The 24,711-nt window shown below is 44.1% G+C and overlaps 1 protein-coding gene across 1 annotated transcript in view; it reads left to right on the top strand.

Moving 5' to 3' along the window:
- The window catches only part of LOC128690675 (insulin-like peptide receptor), a 646,235-nt gene that overhangs the window by 322,142 nt on the left and 299,382 nt on the right, over positions 1 to 24,711 (top strand). Inside the window, exons 11-12 of the mRNA XM_070088152.1 lie at positions 17,696 to 17,840; positions 21,478 to 21,680. Coding sequence (XP_069944253.1) covers positions 17,696 to 17,840; positions 21,478 to 21,680 — 348 coding nt within the window. The remainder of the gene's footprint in view (positions 1 to 17,695; positions 17,841 to 21,477; positions 21,681 to 24,711) is intronic.

Below are 24,711 nucleotides of genomic sequence, written 5' to 3'. Positions count from 1 at the left end.
GTAGGTACCTCCCTCACTACCACTCACTAAGGTAGGTACCTCCCTCACTACCACTCACTAAGGTAGGTACCTCCCTCACTACCACTCACTAAGGTAGGTACCTCCCTCACTACCACTCACTAAGGTAGGTGCCTTCCTCTCTACCATTCACTAAGTAGGTTCCTCCCTCACTAACACTCACTAAGGTAGGTACCTACCTCACAACACTCAGAAAGGTATGTACCTACCTCACTGCTACTCACAAAGGTAGGTACCTCCCTCAAAACATTCACCAAGGTAGGTACCTCCCTCATTATCACTCACTAAGGTAGGTACCTCCGTCACTAACACTCACTAAGGTAGGTACCTCATTTACAACACTCACCAAGGTAGGTACCTACCTCACTACCGCACACTAAGGTAGGTACCTCCCTCACTATCACTCAATAAGGTACCTCTCTCATTACCAGTCACTAAGGTAGGTACCTCCCTCATTACCCCTCAGTAAAGAAGGTACCTCTATCACTAGCACTCACTAAGGTAGATACTTCCCTCACTACCGCTCACTAAGATAGGTACCTTACTCATTACCCCTCACTAAGGTAGGTACCTCCCTCACATCCACTCACTAAGGTAGGTACCTCCCTCACTACCAGTCACTAACGTAGGTACCTCCCTCACTACCAGTCACTAACGTAGGTACCTCCCTCACTATCACTCACTAAGGTTGGTACTTCCAGCACAACACTCACCAAGGTAGGTACCTCCTGCACCGCCACTCACTAAGGTAGGTGAGTCCCTCACTGCCAGTCACTTAGGTAGGTACCTCCCTCACTACGTCTCACTAAGTTAGGTGTCTCCTTCACTACCTCTCACTATGGTAGGTACCTCCTTCACTACTGCTCACTAAGGTAGGTACCTCCCTCACTACCACTCACTAAGGTCGGTACTTCCCTCACTACCACTCACTAAGGTAGGTACCTCCATCACTACCACTCACTAAGGTAGGTACGTCCCTCACTACCGGTCACTAAGATAGGTACCTCCCTCACAACGTCTCACTAAGTTAGGTACCTCCCTCACTACCACTAAGTTAGGTGTCTCCCTCACTACTGCTCACTAAGGTAGGTACCTCCCTCACTACCACTCACTAAGGTAGGTACCTCCCTCACTACCACTCACTAAGGTACGTACGTCCCTCACTACCACTCACTAAGGTACGTATGTCCCTCACTTCCACTCAATATGTAAGGTACCTCCCTCACTACCACTCAGTAAGGTGGTACCTCTCTCACCACCACTCACTAAGGTAGGTACCTCCCTCACTACCACTCACTAAGGTAGGTACTTCCCTCACTACCACTCACTAAGATAGGTACCTCATTTACTACCAGTCACTAAGGTAGGTACCTCCCTCAATACCACTCACTAAGGTAGGTACCTCCCTTACTACCACTCACTAAGGTGGTACCTCTCTCACCACCACTCACTAAGGTAGGTACCTCCCTCACTACCACTCAGTAAGGTGGTACCTCTCTCACCACCACTCACTAAGGTAGGTACCTCCCTCACTACCACTCAATAAGGAAGGTACTTCCCTCACTACCACTCACTAAGGCAGGTACCTCCGTCACTTCCATTCACTAAGGTAGGTGCCTCCCTCACTACAACTCAGTAATGTAGGTACCTCCCTCACTACTACTCAGTAAGGCAGGTACCTCCCTCACAACACTCACCAAGGTAGGTACCTCCCTCACTTACACTCACTGACGTAGGTACCTCCCTCAATAACACTCACTAAGGTAGGTACCTCCTTTATAATACTCACCAATGTAGGTACCTCCCTCAAAACAGTCACTAAGGTAGGTACTTCCCTTACAACAGTCACCAAGGTAGGTACCTCCCTCACAACAATCACTAAGGTAGGCACCTCCCTCACAACACTCACTAAGTTAGGTACCTCCCTCACAACAGTCACTAACGTAGATACATCCCTAACAACACTCACTAAGGCAGGTACCTCCCTCACAACAGTAACTAAGGTAGGTACCTCCCTCACAACAATCACTAAGGTAGGCACCTCCCTAACAACACTCACTATGGCTGATACCTCTTTCACAACAGTTGCTAAGGTAGGTACCTCCCTCACAACAGTCACTAAGGTTGGTACCTCCCTCACAACACTCACTAAGGTAGGTACCTCCCTCACAACAGTCACTAAGGTAGGTACCTCCCTCACTGCAGTCATTAAGGTAGGCACCTCCCTCACAACACTCGCTAAGGTAGGTACCTCCCTCACAACACTCGCTAAGGTAGGTACCTCCTTCACAACAGTCACTAAGGTAGGTACCTCCCTCACAACACTCTAAGGTAGGTACCTCCCTCACAATACTCACTAAGGTAGGTACCTCCCTCACAACACTCACTAAGGTAGGTACCTCCCTCACAACAGTCACTGAGGTAGGTACCTCCCTCACAACAGTCACTAAGGTAGGTACCTCCTCACAACAATAAATAAGGTAGGTACCTCCCTCACAAGAGTCACTAAGGTAGGTACCTCTCTCACAACTCTCACTAAGGTAGGTGCCTCCCTCACAACAGTCACTAACGTAGGTACCTCCCTCACAACACTCACCTAGGTAGGTACCTCCCTCACAACACTCACTAAGGTAGGTACCTCCCTCACAATACTCACGAAGATTGGTACCTCCCTCACAACGCTAACTGAGGTAGGTACCTGTCTCACAACACTCACTAAGGTAGGTACCTCCCACACAACACTCACTAAGGTAGGTACCTCCCTCACAACAGTCAATAAGGTAGGTAAGTCCCTCACAACACTCCCTAAGGTAGGTACCTCCCTCACAACACTCACTAAGCTAGGTACCTCCTTCACAACAATCACTAAGGTAGGTACCTCACTCACAACAGTCACTAATTTAAGTACCTCCCTCACAACACACACTACGGTAGGTACCTCCCTCACAACAGTCACTAAGGTAGGTACCTCCCTCACAACACTCACTGAGGTAGGTACCTCCCTCAAAACACTAACTAAGGTAGGTACCTCCCTCACAACACTCACTAAGGTAGGTACCTCCCTCTCACAGTCACTAAGGTAGGTACCTCCCTCACAACACTCACTAAGGTAGGTACCTCCCTCACAACAATCATTAATGTATGTACCTCCCTCACAACAGTCACTAAGGTAGGTACCTCCCTCACAACAATCAGTAAGGTAGGTACCTCCCTCATAACAGTCACTAAGTTAGGTACCTCCCTCACAACACTCACTGAGGTAGGTACCTCCCTAACAACAGTCACTAAGGTAAGTAGCTCCCTCACTACAATCACTATGGTAGGTACCTCTCTCAAAACACTCACTGAGGTAGGTACCTCCCTCACAACACTCACTAAGGAAGGTACCTCCCTCACAACAGTCACTGAGATAGGTTCCTCCCTCACAACAGTCACTAAGGTTGGTACCTCCCTCACAACAGACTCTAAAGTAGGTACATCCCTCACAAAACTCACTAAGGTAGGTACCTCCCTCACAACAGTTACTGAGGTAGGTTCCTCCCTCACAACAGTCACTAAGGTAGGTACCTCCCTCACAACAGTCTCTAAAGTAGGTACCTCCCTCACAACACTCACTAAGGTAGGTACCTCCCTCACAACAGTCACTGAGGTAGGTTCCTCCCTCACAACACTCACTAAGGTAGGTACCTCCTTCACAACAGTCATTAAGGTAGGTACCTCCCTCACAACACTCACTAAGGTAGGTACCTCCCTCACAACACTCACTAAGGTAGGTACCTCCCTCACAACAGTCACTAAGGTAGGCACCTCCCTCACGACAGTCACTAAGGTAGGTACCTCCCTCACAACACTCACTAAGGTAGGTACCTCCCTCACAACACTCACTAAGGTTGGTACCTCCCTCACAACGCTCACTAAGGTAGGTACCTCCCTCACAACAGTCACTAAGGAATGTGCCTCCCTCACAACACTCACTAAGGTAGGTACCCCCCTCATAACAGTCACTAAGGTAGGTACCTCTCCCACAACACTGAATAAGGTAGGTACCCTCCTCACAACACTCACTAAGGCAGGTACCTCCCTCACAACACTCACTAAGGTAGGTACCTCCCTCACAACAGTCACTAAGATAGGTACCTCCCTCACAACACTCACTAACGTAGGTACCTTCCTCACAAAACTCACTAAGGTAGGTACTTCCCTCACAACACTCACTAAGGTAGGTACCTCCCTCACAACAGTCACTAAGGTAGGTACCTCCCTCACAACAGTCACAAAGGTAGGTACCTCCCTCACAACACTCACTAAGGTAGGTACCTCCCTCAAAACACTTACTAAGGAAGGTACCTATCTCACAACACTCACTAAGGCAGGTACCTCCCTCACAACACTCACTAAGGCAGGTTCCTCCCTCACAACACTCACTAAGGTAGGTACCTCCCTCACAACAGTCAATAAGGTAGGTACCTCCCTCACAACACTCACTAAGGTAGGTACCTCCCTCACTACACTCACTAAGGTAGGTGCCTCCCTCACAACAGTCACTAACGTTGGTACCTCCCTCACAACACTCACCTAGGTAGGTACGTCTTTCACAACACTCACTTCGGTAGGTACCTCCCTCACAATACTCACTAAGGTTGGTACCTCCCTCACAACGCTCACTAAGGTAGGTACCTGTCTCACAACAGTCACTAAGGTAGGTAAGTCCCTCACAACACTCCCTAAGGTAGGTACCTCCCTCACAACACTCACTAAGGTAGGTACCTCCCTCACAACAATCACTAAGGTAGGTAAGTCCCTCACAACACTCCCTAAGGTAGGTACCTCCCTCACAACACTCACTAAGGTAGGTACCTCCCTCACAACAATCACTAAGGTAGGTACCTCCCTCACAACAGTCACTAATTTAAGAACCACCCTCACAACACTCACTACGGTAGGTACCTCCCTCACAAAACTCACTAAGGTAGGTACTTCCCTCACAACACTCACTAAGGTAGGTACCTCCCTCACAACAGTCACTAAGGTAGGTACCTCCCTCACAACAGTCACTAAGGTAGGTACCTCCCTCACAACACTCACTAAGGTAGGTACCTCCCTCACAACACTCACTAAGGAAGGTACCTATCTCACAACACTCACTAAGGCAGGTACCTCCCTCACAACACTCACTAAGGCTGGTTCCTCCCTCACATCACTCACTAAGGTAGGTACCTCCCTCACAACAGTCACTAAGGTAGGTACCTCCCTCACAACACTCACTAAGGTAGGTACCTCCCTCACAACACTCACTAAGGTAGGTATCTCCCTCACAACACTCACTAAGGTAGGTGCCTCCCTCACAACAGTCACTAACGTAGGTACCTCCCTCACAACACTCACCTAGGTAGGTACCTCCCTCACAACGCTCACTAAGGTAGGTACATCCCTCACAATACTCACTAAGGTTGGTACCTCCCTCACAACGCTCACTAAGGTAGGTAACTGTCTCACAACATTCACTAAGGTAGGTACCTCCCTCACAACACTCACTAAGGTAGGTACCTCCCTCACAACAGTCACTAAGGTAGGTAAGTCCCTAACAACACTCCCTAAGGTAGGTACCTCCCTCACAACACTCACTAAGGTAGGTACCTCCCTCACAACAATCACTAAGGTAGGTACCTCCCTCACAACAGTCACTAATTTAAGTACCTCCCTCACAACACTCACTACGGTAGGTACCTCCTTCACAACAGTCACTAAGGTAGGTACCTCCCTCACAACACTCACTAAGGTAGGTACCTCCCTCACAACACTCACTAAGGTAGGTACCTCCCCCACAACACTCACTAAGGTAATTACCTCCCTCTCACAGTCACTGAGGTAGGTACCTACCTCACAACACTCAGTAAGGTAGGTACCTCCCTCACAACACTCTCTAAGGTAGGTACCTCCCTCATAACAGTCACTAAGGTAAGTACCTCCCTCACAACACTCACTAACGTAGGTACCTCCCTCACAACAGTCACTAAGGTAGGTACCTCCCTCACAACACTCATTGAGGTAGGTACCTCCCTCAAAACACTCACTAAGGTAGGTACCTCCCTCACAACACTCACTAAGGTAGGTACCTCCCTCTCACAGTCACTAAGGTAGGTACCTCCCTCACAACACTCACTAAGGTAGGTACCTCCCTCACAACAATCACTAATGAAGGTTCCTTCCTCACAACAGTCACTAAGGTAGATACCTCCCTCACAACAGTCACTAAGGTAGGTACCTCCCTCACAACACTCAGTGAGGTAGGTACCTCCCTCACAACAATCACTAAGTTAGGTACCTCCCTCACAACACTCACTAAGGTAGGTACCTCCCTAACAACAGTCACTAAGGTAGGTACCTCCCTCACTACACTCACTAAGGTAGGTACCTCTCTCAAAACACTCACTGAGGTAGGTACCTCCCTCACAACACTCACTAATGTAGGTACCTCCCTCACAACAGTCAGTAAGGTAGGTACCTCCCTCACAACAGTCACTAAGGTAGGTACCTCCCTCACAACACTCACTACGGTAGGTACCTCCCGAACAACACTCACTAAGGTAGGTACCTCCCTCACAACAGTCACTAAGGTATATACCTCCCTCACAACAGTCACTGAGGTAGGTTCCTCCCTCACAACAGTCACTAAGGTAGGTACCTCCCTCACAACAGTCTCTAAAGTAGGTACCTCTCTCACAACACTCACTAAGGTAGGTACCTCCCTCACAACACTCACTAAGGTAGGTACCTCCCTCTCACAGTCACTAAGGTAGGTACCTCCCTCACAACACTCACTAAGGTAGGTACCTCCCTCACAACAATCACTAATGTAGGTACCTCCCTCACAACAGTCACTAAGGTAGATACCTCCCTCACAACAGTCACTAAGGTAGGTACCTCCCTCACAACACTCAGTGAGGTAGGTACCTCCCTCACAACAGTCACTAAGTTAGGTACCTCCCTCACAACACTCACTAAGGTAGGTACATCCCTAACAACAGTCACTAAGGTAGGTACCTCCCTCACTACACTCACTAAGGTAGGTACCTCTCTCAAAACACTCACTGAGGTAGGTACCTCCCTCACAACACTCACTAATGTAGGTACCTCCCTCACAACAGTCACTAAGGTAGGTACCTCCCTCACAACAGTCACTAAGGTAGGTACCTCCCTCACAACACTCACTACGGTAGGTACCTCCCGAACAACACTCACTAAGGTAGGTACCTCCCTCACAACAGTCACTAAGGTATATACCTCCCTCACAACAGTCACTGAGGTAGGTTCCTCCCTCACAACAGTCAGTAAGGTAGGTACCTCCCTCACAACAGTCTCTAAAGTAGGTACCTCCCTCACAACACTCACTAAGGTAGGTACCTCCCTCACAACAGTCACCAACGTAGGCACCTCCCTCACAACAGTCACTAAGGTAGGTACCTCCCTCACAACACTCACTAAGGTAGGTACCTCCCTCACGACACTCACTAAGGTAGGTACCTCCCTCACAACACTCACTATGGTAGGTACCTGCTCACAACAGTCACTAAGGTAGGTACCTCGCTCACAACACTCATTAAGGTAGGTACCTCCCTCACAAGACTCACTAAGGTAGGTACCTCCCTCACAACACTCACTAAGGTAGGTACCTCCCTCACAACAGTCACTAAGGTAGGTACCTCTCTGACAACAGTCAATAAGGTAGGTACCTCCCTCACAACGGTCACTCAGGTAGGTACCTCCCTCACAACAGTCACTAAGTTAGATACCTCCCTCACAACACTTACTACGGTAGGTACCTCCCTCATAACAGTCACTAAGGTAGGTACTTCCCTCACAACACTCACTAAGGATGGTACATCCCTCACAACAGTCACTAATGTAGGTACCTCCCTTACAACACTCACTAAGGTAGGTACCTCCCTCACAACACTCACTAAGGTAGGTACTTTTCTCACAACACTCACTATGGTAGGTACCTCCCTCACAACACTCTATAAGGTAGGTGCCTCCCTCACAACACTCACTAATTTAGGTACTTCCCTCACAACACTCACTAAGGTAAGTACCTCCCTCACAACACTCACTAAGGCAGGTACCTCCCTCACAACAGTCACTAAGGTAGGTACGTCCCTCACAACAGTCACTAAGGTAGGTACCTCCCTCACAACAGTCACTAAGGTAGGTACCTCCCTCACAACACTCACTAAGGTAGGTACCTCCCTCACAACAGTCACTAAGGTAGGTACCTCCCTCACAACGCTCACTATATAATGATATATAATGATCTTTCCACTAAGTAAATTTTTCTGTTACTAAATTCTTCGAGAGTAATGTTTTGAATTTAATCTCTCGGCCTCATAAGAGACACTTTTGTACGTGTTTTAAAATTGCCTTTTGTTCGAGTCACCCTAACTCGGTTGGGGACGGCCGGTGATCTTATTGCATATATATATATATATATATATATATATATATATATATATATATATATATATATATATATATATATAAATATATGTCGTGGCTAATAGGTAAAATTGGTCAATTAACAAGAACTCATTCAAAGTTTATTCCTTCCTAAAATTTTCTCTTATACTTTTTAAGATATATTTTTTTCATTTTTGTTAATGTAAAAATTAATAATTTGGACCAAATGAACCATAGAAAACTTACCTAACCTTATCCTAATGCAACTAAATATATTTTAGACAAGTTTATAATATTTTTATAATAAACAAACACAATGAAATACATTTTTTTTTGTTTTGATCGGAATGGTTTTCTTGAAATAATTGCCAACACAAATTTTCGCTTACCTTACTCGGCAAGATGGGCGTTGCTATTTATACAATACAGACAATTAGACACATTAGACATGTGTAACATTTGGGTATCTTCTTGTAATTGTCTCGCCGTCCGTTTCCACCAGTCGCCAGTATATAAGCACCAGCCTTCTTGCATGTGCTCCAGAATCTTCACGACTACGGTGCTCCTCACACCAACTGCGAGACTGTGGGACTGACTACCTCCTCTTTTGTATATACCCTCTGTTTTTCAATTATGTCCTTGCATTTGTATTGATAAAGACACTGGATGGCGAAACGTCTACAATAAAAATACCCAGATGCTGCACATGTTTCTAATTTTTCATATATGTAGTGCTAAGTGTAAATGAAAATCGGGAGCCTTTGATTAAACTTTGTATAGAAAGGGTTTGGTTATACGTAATATGTATTTTAAGAAAAAGAGGATAAATAAGTATACAAGATATGATGTAGGGCGTAATGACAGTAGTTTGTTGGACTATGTATTGCTTGATAAATCACATGTTTACAGAGGAGCCACAGATATATCTGATCACTTTTTAGTAGAGATATTTGGAAGATTGAGGGAATATTTTGAGGAATTGTTAAATGTTGATGAAGACAGAGAAGCTGTCATTTCGTGAATAGGGCAAGGAGGAATAACATCTTGTAGGAATGAGGAAGAGCCAGTTGTAAGTGTAGGGAAAGTTCGTGAGGCATTGGGTAGAATGAAAGGGGGTAAAGCAGCTGGGATTGATGAGATAAAGATAGAAATGTTAAAAGCAGGTGGGGATATAGTTTTGGAGAGGTTGGTGCTTTTATTTAAGTATGGAAGAGGGTAAGGTACCTAGGGACTGGCAGAGAGCATTTATTGTTCCTTTGTATAAAGGCAAAGGGGACTAAAGCTAGTGTAAAAATTATAGAGGAATAAGTCTGCTGAGTATACCTGGTAAAGCATATGGTAGAGTTATTATTGAAAGAATTAAGAATAAGACGGAGAGCAGAATAGCAGATGAGCAAGAAGGCTTTAGGAAGGGTAGGGGGTGTGTGGACCAAGTGTTTATAGTGAAACATGTAGGTGAACAATACATATTTAGATAAGGCTAAAGAGGTTTTTGGGGCATTTATGGATTTGGAAAAGGCGCATGATAGAGTGGATAGGGGGACAATGTGGCAGATGTTGCAAATGTATGGAATCGGAGGAAGGTTACTGAAAGCAGTGAAGAGGTTTACGAGGATAGCGAGGCTCAAGTTAGAGTATGTAGGAAAGAGGGAGATTATTTCCCAGTAAAAGTAGGCCTTAGACAAGGATGTGTGATGTCACCGTGGTTGTTCAGTATATTTATATATGGAATTGTAAGAGAGTGAATGCGAGGATCTTGGCAAGAAGTGTGGGGTTAAAAGATAAAGAATCTAACACAAAATGGGAATTATCACAGTTGTTCTTTGCTGATGACACTGTGCTTATGGCAGATTCTGACGAGAAGTTTTGGAGGTTGGTGGATGAGTTTGGTGGAGTATGTAAAAGAAGGAAATTAAAAGTGAATATAGGAAAGAGTAATGTGATGAGGAAAAAAAATTAGGTAACGAAAGATTAAATATCAGACTGGAAGGAGAGAGTATGGAGGAGGTGAATGTATTCAGATATTTGGGAGTCGACGTTTCAGCAGATGAAAGATGAGGTGAATCATAGAATTGACAAGGGGGAAAAAGGTGAGTGGTGAACTGAGGTGTCTTTGAAGACAAGAACTTTATCCATGAAGCAAAGAGGGGAATGTGTGAGAGTATAGACATACCAACGCTCTTATGTGGGTGTGAAGTATGGGAGGTGAATGTTGCAACAAGGAGAAGGCTGGAGGCAGTGGAGTATAGTGCAGAGAGTCCATTGTTTGGAGATTAGAAGGAGGTGTGGGGTTACCATAACTATTATCCAGTGGGCTGAAGAGAGGTTGTTGAGGTGGTTCAGACATGTAGAGAGGATGGAGCGAATTTGAATGACTTCGGGAGTGTATATATCTGTAGTGGAGGGAACGTGGGGTAGGGTCGGCCTAGGAAAGGTTGGAGGGAGGGTGTAAAGGAGGTTGTGTGCGCGAGGGGCCTGGACTTCCAACAAGCATGCGTGCGCATGTTAGATAGGAGTGAATAGAGACAAATGGTTTTTAGGACTTGACGTGCTGTTGGAGTGTAAGCAAGGTAACATTTATGAAATGATTCAGGGAAGCCGACAGGCTGGACTTGAGTCCTGGACATAGGAAGTATAGTGCCTGCACTCTGAATTAGGGATGTTAATGTTGTAGTTTTATAACTGACTGTAGTGTGAGTGTTCCTCTGGCAAGACAGTGAGGAAGAGAATGATGATGAAAGCTTTTCTTTTTCGGGCCACCCTGCCTTGGTGGGAAACGCCCGTTGTGTTAATAAATAAAAATGTATATATAACAATACTGCGACCAGCTGGGAATCAAATGCAGCTTATTTAGCCAGCCTCCTGGAACCCTGAACAACCTCCTGACGCCTTAGTCCACTGCACCACCATGTTACAAACGTTAGGTTCCCAGCAAGTACACTGGATAATCCACTTCCTAAAGCGATCTCATTCGTGGCCGTGAATTGCTACAGGAACTGATTTCATTCTCCTCATGTTTAGATACCGTTCTTATAAGCAGCACACATATTAATGCGCCTAGAGAACTGAATAGTTTCAAGCAAATGACAATACTGCTACCAGAAGGGAATCGAACACGAGACACTTAGCTTGTCTCCTGGGAACGTACCTAATCTCCCGATTCCTTAGTCCAGCGGAAGGTTAACTAGATTCTTAGGCCGCTTGCTAAATATAAATATTTATATATTTATATATGTCATGCAAATGAAAGCTAAGGAGAATAAATTTTTTCTCCCATTAATCAGCGGAAATCTATCCGAACATAAGGAAAAAAAGTGTATAGAATTGATTTTAAATAATCTTAAATTTAAACTGACTAATGATATTTATAGCAGAATTAAGTAAAGGAAATTATGGTAGTTTAAGTTAGGTTAGACGAGATTTCTGTGTTGGGTTTAATCCAAAAATTAAAATCTTTGTTTCAGTGTCAATGAAAAATATGATTTATCATAATATCAAATATTTTTTTTGAAAAGTCTAGGTTTTAAGGGAGGTGTGCCATTTGGCAAGTTCGGCTTATTAGATGGTGTCTAAGTTAGGTTAAGTAGAAAAATATTTTTTTTATATCAATGTTAATGTAAAAAATAGCTTCCGGCCATTTTTCAGGGTTATGTAGTTACTTAAAATATGGTATATAAATGTAGATAGAATAATAACTGATGAATGGAATGATAGAATAGCAAAAGTATTACCAGACGTTATAGCACTCACAGAGACAATGCACACAGCGATAACAAACGCAATTTTCTCAGGATAGCAAATTGTGTGGATGGATAGAGGAAAGAGAATAGGTGGAGAAGCAGCATACCTAGTCAGAAAGCTGTGGAGGTTTGGAGAATCGAGAGGAATAAACAGAGAGAAGTCAAATTACTACTTAGTTTAGGATATTCAAGATTGGGAGATCCAAGGTGGTGACAACAGTGATGTACAATCCACCACTAAACAGCTGGATGTATATACAGGAATAATGCAACAACAGAGTGAAGGTGGACATCATAGCCGAAGTGGCTAAAAGAAATGATATAAAACAGGCAAATCTACTGATCATGAAAGACTAACCATAAGGAAAAAGATGGAGAATCTGGAGTTACATGGGAAAGACTAGAAGCGTGTAGAGCTAAGATGATGCAGATGGTGTTAGAAAGTTGTATTTGCTAACATATCAGGGATACAACCAGAGAGAGAGGAGGAAATAAATCAGCAAGGATGGATCTTGTTTTCACCTTAAGGACTCTAACATAGGTGGCACAGACACAAGTTTAGTGATGAATTTTGAGAAACTTGTGGAAATATAGTTTAATATGAACATAGCACGAGGAGTAAGGAGAGGAGACACCAGACTTCAGAACAGGAATCTACACAGATATGAAACAAATCTTGAATGAAGTGCAGTGGAAAGAGGAACTGAGAGGAAAGACAAAGAGAGAAGAATTTCATACCTGGAAGCAGAAGAATCAATGTTAAGAATGAGCCAATGGTTCACCCACAGGGAAAGAAAAACAAAAGATGATAGTGGAATAGCATTGGAAAAATAAGAGCACTGATCACAGGTAAATATGAAAGAAACTGAAGAACCACAAACGAATCAAGGTTAAAAATAGAGAGTGAACGAGAATTTGAGAATGACATTGCATGAAAATTTAAATCCGAACCAGTGTTGCTTTGCAGCCCAATTAGAAAGAAAGGCTCAATACTTGACTATGTATTAAGAGTAAGACGGAGAATAGGATAGCAGATGAACAAGGAGGCTTTAGGAAAGGTAGGGGGTGTGTGGACCAGGTGTTTACAGTGAAACATATAAGTGAACAGTATTTAGATAAGGCTAAAGAGGTCTTTGTGGCATTTATGGATTTGGAAAAGGCGTATGACAGGGTGGATAGGGGGGCAATGTGGCAGATGTTGCAGGTGTATGGTGTAGGAGGTAGGTTACTGAAAGCAGTGAAGAGTTTTTACGAGGATAGTGAGGCTCAAGTTAGAGTACATAGGAAAGAGGGAAATTATTTCCCAGTAAAAGTAGGCCTTAGACAAGGATGTGTGATGTCACCGTGGTTGTTTAATATATTTATAGATGGGGTTGTAAGAGAAGTAAATGCGAGGGTCTTGACAAGAGGCGTGGAGTTAAAAGATAAAGAATCACACACAAAGTGGGATTTGTCACAGCTGCTCTTTGCTGATGACACTGTGCTCTTGGGAGATTCTGAAGAGAAGTTGCAGAGATTGGTGGATGAATTTGGTAGGGTGTGCAAAAGAAGAAAATTAAAGGTGAATACAGGAAAGAGTAAGGTTATGAGGATAACAAAAAGATTAGGTGATGAAAGATTGAATATCAGATTGGAGGGAGAGAGTATGGAGGAGGTGAACGTATTCAGATATTTGGGAGTGGACGTGTCAGCGGATGGGTCTATGAAAGATGAGGTGAATCATAGAATTGATGAGGGAAAAAGAGTGAGTGGTGCACTTAGGAGTCTGTGGAGACAAAGAACTTTGTCCTTGGAGGCAAAGAGGGGAATGTATGAGAGTATAGTTTTACCAACGCTCTTATATGGGTGTGAAGCGTGGGTGATGAATGTTGCAGCGAGGAGAAGGCTGGAGGCAGTGGAGATGTCATGTCTGAGGGCAATGTGTGGTGTGAATATAATGCAGAGAATTCGTAGTTTGGAAGTTAGGAGGAGGTGCGGGATTACCAAAACTGTTGTCCAGAGGGCTGAGGAAGGGTTGTTGAGGTGGTTCGGACATGTAGAGAGAATGGAGCGAAACAGAATGACTTCAAGAGTGTATCAGTCTGTAGTGGAAGGAAGGCGGGGTAGGGGTCGGCCTAGGAAGGGTTGGAGGGAGGGGGTAAAGGAGGTTTTGTGTGCGAGGGGCTTGGACTTCCAGCAGGCATGCGTGAGCGTGTTTGATAGGAGTGAATGGAGACAAATGGTTTTTAATACTTGACGTGCTGTTGGAGTGTGAGCGAAGTAACATTTATGAAGGGATTCAGGGAAACCGGCAGGCCGGACTTGAGTCCTGGAGATGGGAAGTACAGTGCCTGCACTCTGAAGGAGGGGTGTTAATGTTGCAGTTTAAAAACTGTAGTGTAAAGCACCCTTCTGGCAAGACAGTGATGGAGTGAATGATGGTGAAAGTTTTTCTTTTTCGGGCCACCCTGCCTTGGTGGGAATCGGCCGGTGTGATAATAATAATAAAAGTATTAAGACTGAAGAAGGAAGAAGAGAACTCACAAGAATGACCGGGAAATCTGTGAATACCTAAGAAGAACATTTGACAAAATTCTCGTAGAGGAAATGGTTACTTTATATGGGAATCAAGAGAAAGAGTAGACGACACAGTTCACACAATAGAGTAAATAAAGGAACTGCTGACCAAAGTAGAAACCTTGAAGCTTAGGAAGCAGAGGACATATGTAAACCACCTTGAAGCTTAGGAAGCAGAGGACATATGTAAACCACCTTGAAGCTCAGGAAGCAGAGGACATATGTAAACCACCTTGAAGCTCAGGAAGCAGAGGACATATGTAAACCACCTTGAAGCTTAGGAAGCAGAGCACGTATGTAAACCACCTTGAAGCTCAGGAAGCAGACCACGTATGTAAACCACCTTGAAGCTTAGGAAGCAGAGCACGTATGTAAACCACCTTGAAGCTTAGGAAGCAGAGCACGTATGTAAACCACCTTGAAGCTCAGGAAGCAGAGCACGTATGTAAACCACCTTGAAGCTTAGGAAGCAGAGCACGTATGTAAACCACCTTGAAGCTCAGGAAGCAGAGCACGTATGTAAACCACCTTGAAGCTTAGGAAGCAGAGGACATATATAAACCATCTTGAAGCTGAGGAAGCAGAGGACATATATAAACCACCTTGAAGCTGAGGAAGCAGAGGACATATATAAACCACCTTGAAGCTTAGGAAGCAGAGGACATATATAAACCATCTTGAAGCTCAGGAAGCAGAGGACATATATAAACCACCTTGAAGCTTAGGAAGCAGAGGACATATATAAACCACCTTGAAGCTTAGGAAGCAGAGGACATATATAAACCATCTTGAAGCTGAGGAAGCAGAGGACATATATAAACCATCTTGAAGCTGAGGAAGCAGAGGACATATATAAACCACCTTGAAGCTGAGGAAGCAGAGGACATATATAAACCACTTTGAAGCTTAGGAAGCAGAGGACATATATAAACCACCTTGAAGCTGAGGAAGCAGAGGACATATATAAACCACCTTGAAGCTCAGGAAGCAGAGGACATATATAAACCACCTTGAAGCTTAGGAAGCAGAGAACATATATAAACCACCTTGAAGCTCAGGAAGCAGAGGACATATATAAACCACCTTGAAGCTTAGGAAGCAGAGGACATATATAAACCACCTTGAAGCTTAGGAAGCAGAGGACATATATAAACCACCTTGAAGCATAGGAAGCAGAGGACATATATAAACCACCTTGAAGCTGAGGAAGCAGAGGACATATATAAACCACCTTGAAGCTCAGGAAGCAGAGGACATATATAAACCACCTTGAAGCTTAGGAAGCAGAGAACATATATAAACCACCTTGAAGCTCAGGAAGCAGAGGACATATATAAACCACCTTGAAGCTTAGGAAGCAGAGGACATATATAAACCACCTTGAAGCATAGGAAGCAGAGGACATATATAAACCACCTTGAAGCTGAGGAAGCAGAGGACATATATAAACCACCTTGAAGCTCAGGAAGCAGAGGACATATATAAACCACCTTGAAGCTTAGGAAGCAGAGAACATATATAAACCACCTTGAAGCTCAGGAAGCAGAGGACATATATAAACCACCTTGAAGCTTAGGAAGCAGAGGACATATATAAACCACCTTGAAGCATAGGAAGCAGAGGACATATATAAACCACTCGCCATATTCTTCAAGTTCACTAACGGAAGATAGCGGACAGAGATGTGAAAAACCAGTGTGTGTGTGTCTTTCACAAGAGGAAGTTTATAGAGAACCTCTAGCACTCTTTTTAGAGTTATCAAACAAGTTAACGAAGTTATTCAAGAAAGAGATGACTGAGTGGACTGCATTTGTTTAGTACTCTAAGAAGACCTTTGATTTAGTACCGTAAAAATGACTGGAACAAAAGACAGTGGTACAGTCAAGGGGAAAAACAAGGAAAGTATTGCAATGAATCACGAAATAACTAATATTAATGAAACAAAGATGTACCAGAAGGGAAAAGTGTGATGAGTAGAGTTCCACATGGGCTGGTACTGGGACTGATGCTGTTTCTCGTGTACGTGAACGACTTTACAGAAGAAATCGTCAGATGTATCCCTATTCCAGGATGATGTGAAACCAATCAGGAAAATGCTAACAGAAGAATATCAAGATAGATATCAAATGGACTTGGATATATAAAGAAAAAAATGCAGGAATTAAATACAGGACCGGGGGTATGAACGCTGCAAATCTCATAAAGGAGAAGGATTAGCGGTTGAGCATGAAGCTTGCATATAGTCTGAGATGCACATAAACCTAATAACTTATGCGGCAGAGTGTCAGACATATCTAGGATTTGCTTTCAGGACTCTTAACAAGCAGTTATTCATAACACTTCTATGACCTAAATCAGCCACATCGTGGAGACTGCCCAGGAGCAGTTAAGAAACCAGATCTGCTCAGAAATATCATGTCCAAGAGTTAAGGGGCATGTCCTACGAGGACAGGTTAAGGGAGATCGACCTGACAACACTGGAGGACAGGAGAGATAGGGGGGATATGATAACGACCTATATGATACTGAGAGGAATTGACAAGGTGGACAGAGACAGAATGTTCCAGGTATGGGACACAGCAACAAGGGGTCACAGTTGGAAGTTGAAGACTCAGATGAATCAAAGGAATGTTAGGAAGTATTTCTTCAGTCACAGAGTTGTCAGGAAGTGGAATAGTCTGGGAAATGATGTAGTGGAGGCAGGATCTATACATAGCATTAAGAAGAGGTATGATAAAGCTCATGAAACAGGAAGAATGATCTAGTAGCGACCAGTGAAGAGGCAGGGTCAGGAGCTGTGAATCGACCCCTGCAACCACAACTAGGTGAGTACACACACACACGTATGTCACTATTTAGTGAAAGAACATGCAAGACAGATCATTTTGGAAGCAAATGTCTTTTATGAATTTTTTATATTTCTTCAGAGAACATGGAAAGAGAACTAGAAGAGAACCTGAGCAGTGTAGAGGAGATTACTGGATACCTCAAAGTCTTTCATTCTAATCTCACGTCCCTCAAGTTTCTCCGCAATCTCAAGACGATACACGGCCAGACACTTGCTCATGGCAAGTAAGTGATGTACACTTGACGGTGATGAATGTCTTCAGGATTAACTGAGTAATTCTAAATGTATTTCATTAAGTTATTCTCCTGAAGGTGACGTGGTAGTTATGCTGAGTAACAGGACTGTGAGGGATAAATCAGCTATTTGATGTTTTTCTGTCACTAAGATTTTCTGGATATGTATACATGTAGATTTTTTTTTTTGTATATGGAATGGTTGTATTTATTTAAGCTGTTTTTCAAACACTGATATAATTCAATATTTAGTTGTGTTATATTTTAACATACAACATATTGTAGTAAATGGGTGAAGTGTTCTTCAAGGCTTCTCTGAATGATTTTCCTGTAAAGTTAATATGTCCTGGTTACTATCAATGATTTGTGGAATTCCAGTTTGAGATATGAATTTAATTTAGGTTTTAAGGATGGTCTTGGTATTATTGCTATGCGTAGGCATCGCCTCAGGATACCTAGTAATTTTGTCAATAATAGGTAAGGGTTCCACACAGTTGATGGTTCTCCATCAGCTAGTATGTGAAGTGGTGCAGGTCTGATGATGTGTCTGAGAGTCCCCTCTTACTGACACTCACGGCAAGATCTGATGTTACTCTCAACATCTCGTCTTAAAACTTGGCCAATCAAGTGTTTTGACATCCTAAAAAGTGTCTTAGTGACACCCAAATATCCTCTTAAGGACGAATTACGACCTGAGGTCTGAATTTATTAGGTATTACAAGTCTATCAAATTAGAATACTTTCCATATTCCCTTGCCAACATCTAGACAAAATAATATTATACATTTCACTATGTATTGAGCCGGGTATATAGAGTTGGATTTAGCAAAAGCGGCTTGGAAAGTTGAAGCCGAAAAGAGTCTTTATTGCTCTTCCCAGAAGGTCGGTCCATAGGGCATGGAGACAGGAGCGTCTGGCACTCCTGCTACCCAGGAATAGAAGGGCTTGATTAGGGGTGTTTCACTAGATTGACGAGGACCTGGCAAGTTTTCCTTGCAAAATAATTTATCTAACCCACGACTGGAGTTCCCCAAGGTAAGGTCAGTCTCCTTGTCAGACTTTACCTTGGACATTGCCCACGTTATGTCCAAGACTGGAGAACAACCTTCTGTAGTTACAATAGAATTGGGACATAATATGGAACAGGATATTTTTGCCAAGCAACAGTAAAGCTTCTTTCATGGGGAAACTTCCACAAAAAAAAACATCAAAACAATAACTCTCCCATAAGATTCTAATGGGACTGAAGACTTTAAAGAAATTTAATCACAAATTGGAATTACTCCCTCTAGTAAGAGAGGGCAATAATCCCTTGTATCCCTGAGGGTGGATAAATCATTGAGGCCGTCGTGCTGTTTAAGGAAGATTTGCTGGTGCCAAAGAAAGGTGCCATACAAGCAACTACTTTATCTGATTAGATTTATCTATAATTAAGTTATTGTTGCTCAGAGGTGGTGGTATACTGGACTTACCACTGGTAGAAGATTTATGTAATCTAGGGCACATGGGTTTGATATGGCCAGGCTCTTAACAGCAGTGGCACGTTAGGTGCTCCGAAATCTTGTCTCGTGCACCTTTCTGGTTTTGAGGTAGGCGTTGTGCCCCAACTCCAGTTTTAATCCTCGGACGAAATCCAGCAGCCTTTTCAAGACGATCTCTGTCCATACCAAGCTGGAGTAAAGAAATTTTAGGTGATCCATCGGCCAGTGATCGGTTTGCCTCAATGGTGTCTGCCAACTTAACCACCTCCATAGCAGCTGCTACCTAATGCTCTTCTAAAAAGACCTTTTCCTCTTGACCAGTTGAATTACGCAGATTTTTGATCATGACTAACTGCACTAATTTGCTGAAGTTAGGAGCGCTAGTTACTCTATAGCACTTGGTGACGATCTTGATCTGTAGCCGGACAAAATCAACATGAAACTGTCCGGACTGACGCTTGTTTAATTTGAACTCTCGCCTATATTTGGCAGGAATACATTGATATGCCTCAATCACAACCATCCACCTTCACAACGCTGTAATCAGTGAAGTCTTCATCACTTAAACTAGCAGTGAATTCCTGCAATGTAGTACAGTATAAATCAGTGCTGCCCAATGGTCACTGCACAGCTCGAATCTGGTTTCTGAAGGACTAAAACTTATTCAGTCTCTGAATAAGAAACGAGGTATCAAAGACACAGACTTCTACATACTGAAATTATCATCAGTATGCCGAAATTGCCTGCATTCATTCTCTTTATTTATTCCTCTTTAGCAAATCTACAGCTGTATAGTCCTTGTGGCTTAGCGCTTCTTTTTGATTATAATAATAATAATTTAGCAAATCTACATTGTTCCCTGGTTTGTTCAAGACCGAGTTTGGTTCACTCAAGCGCTAACGAATCTGTTACTCCCGCGATTGGAAGGTTGTCCTGCAGGTGTTCAGGAGTTTACACCTCCATTACGAGTAAATCGAAACGGGTAACGGTGCATAACAGTTCCCGAAGTAGCTTATGTACCGGGTCTGGAACATGATTCAGTTTTTATTTTGTTGCATATACATTCACGAAACTGTGCAACATTAATGGTACGTTGATGCTCAGTACCAACTGAACGAGCGATTCGCCAACAGCTCTGTAGAGACAGTCTCGGCATACGATGCATAACGTAACCACTACTTAACAAAGCATTACCCTGTAGCAATACGCTCACCACACAGACATGTGTAACAGTAGCAGGCAACAAAATACTCAGGCTTGCAGCGCAAACTGTGCACAGAACTCAAAGGCTTCAGTACAGTGATATAATGATTGTCAAAGGAAGGTTCACACAGGGCTACTGTATGACCTTTATATAATTTGTGTATATAACCTTTCTGGATGTTATTGTCAGTGTGTCTGTGATTTCTGGTGACTAAGTCCAGCTAGTGGTTTGGTTTCTCGTAGTCGGTTAAGAGGCGTTATGATAGACAGTTAATCAACGATTCACGACCCATCTGTTGTTAATGCAGAGGTGCTGGAGTTTGCGGTTGAGATTGATCTTCTTTTGGAGGTTGACGGTGGTGACTGTGCTGAGAATGTGCTCAGCAGTGCGCTGGTCACTCTGCAGATCTTGCGGTTTCAAAGGTTACCTTAGCAATGTTAGACAGTTTCTCGGCGCATTTGATCAGTAAGCTTGCACATATGGAGTCACATAGAAAGTTGTGTCTGTTAGGAAGCTGTGAGGAGGTAGGAGGGTGTCCAGGTAACGTCTGTCTGCAACGTCCATTATGCTGCAGTGACCAACTAGTAACAGTGACGGTAGAATTACCCACGAAATCTTTCCCCATTCTCATCACGGTCTTTTCTTTGGAAATTGTGGCTAATTTCTCAGAGACAAAATAGTGTTTTTGCCTCACATTGTGTCTCCTTCATTATAAATAGCGTCTATAATACAGTCTCTCTGATTTGTAGCTTAATTAGGCAGTCTGACAGTGTCCCCCTCCTGGTATCTCTCCATCACAGTGTCTCTCCCTCACAGTGTCTCTCCATCACAGTGTCTCTCCCTCACAGTGTCTCTCCCTCACAGTGTCTCTCCCTCACAGTATCTCTCCATCACAGTGTCTCTCCCTCACAGTGTCTCTCCATCGAGTGTGTCTCTCCTTCAGGTACTCGCTGGTGATAGTGGACAACCCGAGGTTAGAGTCAGTATGGAACACAACCAACCTGACCATCATCAGAGGTCTGGTCTTAGTGCAGTTCAACCCCAGACTCTGTCTCCACCATCTTCACACCCTCATCAACAACACCAACATCACAGGACTCTCCGAGAATGATGTTTCTTCCACCTCCAATGGTGACAAAGTTCCGTGTAAGATGTTCTTACATTGTTTACCTCAGAACACGTGATGGGTGAGAGTACTGGGAAATGTCTGGCGTCTCTGTGGTGTCCTGGGGAAATTTTTCTGGTACAATGGTATTTTCACCTATAAGTGGTTGTGTGTGTGTGTGTACTCACCTAATTGTACTCACCTAATTGTAGTTGCAGGGGTCAATACTCAGCTCCTGGCCCCGCCTCTTCACTGAACGCTACTAGGTTCTATCTCTCCATGCTCCATGAGCTTTATCATACCTCCTCTTAAAGCTATGTATGGTTCCTGCTTCCACTACATCGCTCGCCAGACTGTTCCACTTCCTGACCGCCCTATGACTAAAGAAATGCTTCCTAACATCCCTGTGACTCATCTGAGTCTTCAACTTCCAAGAGTGACCCCTTGTTTCTGTGTCCCCTCTCTGGAACATCTTGTCTCTGTCCACCTTGTCTATTCCAGGCAGTAATTTACATGTCGTTATCATGTCTCCCCTAACCCTCCTGTCCTCCAGTGTCGTCAGGCCGATTTCCCTTAACCATTCTTCGCAGGACATTCCCCTTAGCTCTGGAACTAACCTTGTCGCAAACCTTTGCACTTTCTCTAATTTCTTAACGTGCTTGACCCGGTACGGGTTTCAAACTGGTGCTGCATACTCCAGTATGGGCCTGACGTACACGGTGTACAGTGTCTTGAAAGCTTCCTTACTTGCGTTTCGGAACGTTATTCTCAGGTTTGCCAGGCGCCCATGTGTTGTAGCAGTTATCTGGTTGATGTGTGCTTCCGGAGACATGCTCGGTGTTATACTCACGCCAAGATCTTTCTCCTTGAGCGAGGTTTGCAGTCGTTGGCCACCTAGTCTATACTCTGTCTGCGGTCTTCTTTGCCCTTCTTCGATCTTCATGACTTTGCATTTGGCAGGGTTGAATTCGAGAAACCAGTTGCTGGACCACGTGTCCAGCCTGTCCAGGTCTCTTTGGCTGCCTGCCTGATCCTAAACTGATTTAATTCTCCTCATTAACTTCATATCATCTGCGAACAGGGACACCTCTGAGCCTATCCCTTCCTTTATGTCATTAACATATACCAAAAACAGCACTGGTCCTAGGACCGATTCCTGTGGAACGCCGCTTGTCACAGGCGCTCACTGTGATACCTCATCACGTACCTTGACTCTGTTTTTTCCTCCCTGTCAGGTATTCTCTGATCCATTGCAGTGTCCTTCCCGTTATACGCGCCTGATCCTCTAGTTTCTGCATTAATTTCTTGTGAGGAACTATGTCGAAGGCCTTCTTGCAGTCCAAGAAGATGCAATCAACCCACCCCTCTCTCTCGTGTCTTACTTCTGTTACTTTATCATACAACTCCAGAAGGTTTGTGACGCAGGATTTTCCTTCCATGAAACCGTGCTGGTTTCATATGTGTGTGTGTGTGTGTGTGTGTGTGTGTGTGTGTGTGTACTCACCTAGTAGTGGTTGCAGGGGTCGAGTCCAAGCTCCTGGCCCCGCCTCTTCACTGGTCGCTACTAGGTCACTCTCCCTGAACCGTGAGCTTTATTATACCTCTGCTTAAAGCTATGTATGGATCCTGCCTAAACTACATCGCTTCCAAACTATTCCACTTCCTGACTACTCTGTGGCTGAATAAATACTTCCTAACATCCCTGTGATTCATCTGTGTCTTCAACTTCCAACTGTGTCCCCTTGTTGCTGTGTCCCATCTCTGGAACATCATGTCTTTGTCCACCTTGTCAATTCCTCTCAGTATTTTGTATGTCGTTATCATGTCCCCCCTATCTCTCCTGCCCCCTAGTGTCGATAGGTTCATTTCCCTTAACCTCTCCTCGTAGGACATACCCCTTACCTCTGGGACTAGTCTTGTTGCAAACCTTAGCATTTTCACTAGTTTCTTTACGTGCTTGGCTAGGTGTGGGTTCCAAACTGGTGCCGCATACTCCAATATGGGCCTAACGTACACGGTGTACAGGGTCCTGAACGATTCCTTATTAAGATGTCGGAATGCTGTTCTGAGGTTTGCTAGGCGCCCATATGCTGCAGCAGTTATTTGTCTGATGTGTGCCTCAGGAGATGTGCCTGGTGTTACATTCACCCCAAGATCTTTTTCCTTGAGTGAGGTTTGTAGTCTATGGCCCCCTAGACTGTACTCCGCCTGCGGTCTTCTTTGCCCTTCCCCAATCTTCATGACTTTGCACTTGGTTGGGTTGCACTCCAGGAGCCAATTGCTGGATCAGGTCTGCAACCTTTCCAGATCCCTTTGTAGTTCTGCCTGGTCTTCGACCGAATGAATTCTTCTCATCAACTTCACGTTATCTGCAAACAGGGACACTTCGGAGTCTATTCCTTCCGTCATGTCGTTCACAAATACCAGAAACAGCACTGGTCCTAGGACTGACCCCTGTGGGACCCCGCTGGTCACAGGTGCCCACTCTGGTACCTCGCCACGTACCATGACTCGCTGCTGTCTTCCTGACAAGTATTCCCTGATCCATTGTAGTGCCTTCCCTGTTATCCCTGCTTGGTCTTCCAGTTTTTGCACTAATCTCTTGTGTAGAACTGTGTCAAACGCCTTCTTACAGTCCAAGAAAATGCAATCTATCCACCACTCTCTCTCTTGTCTTACTGCTGTCACCCTGTCATAGAACTCCAGTAGGTTGGTGACACAGGATTTCCCATCCCTGAAACCATGTTTGCTGCTGTTGATGAGATCATTCCTTTCTAGGTGTTCCACCACTCTTCTCCTAACAATCTTCTCCATGACTTTGCATACTATACATGTCAGTGACACTGGTCTGTAGTTTAGTGGTTCATGTCTGTCTCCATTTTTAAAGATTGGTACTACATTTGCTGTCTTCCATGCCACAGGTAATCTCCCTGTTTCGATAGATGTATTGAATATTGTTGTTAGGGGTACACATAGCACCTCTGCTCCCTCTCTCAGGACCCATGGAGAGATGATATCCGGCCCCATTGCCTTTGAGGTATCTAGCTCACTCAAAAGCCTCTTCACTTCTTC

Source organism: Cherax quadricarinatus, chromosome 24 (genome assembly GCF_038502225.1).
Source record: "Cherax quadricarinatus isolate ZL_2023a chromosome 24, ASM3850222v1, whole genome shotgun sequence".
Lineage (NCBI taxonomy): Eukaryota > Metazoa > Arthropoda > Malacostraca > Decapoda > Parastacidae > Cherax > Cherax quadricarinatus.
This window is presented reverse-complemented; position numbering and strand designations above follow the sequence as displayed.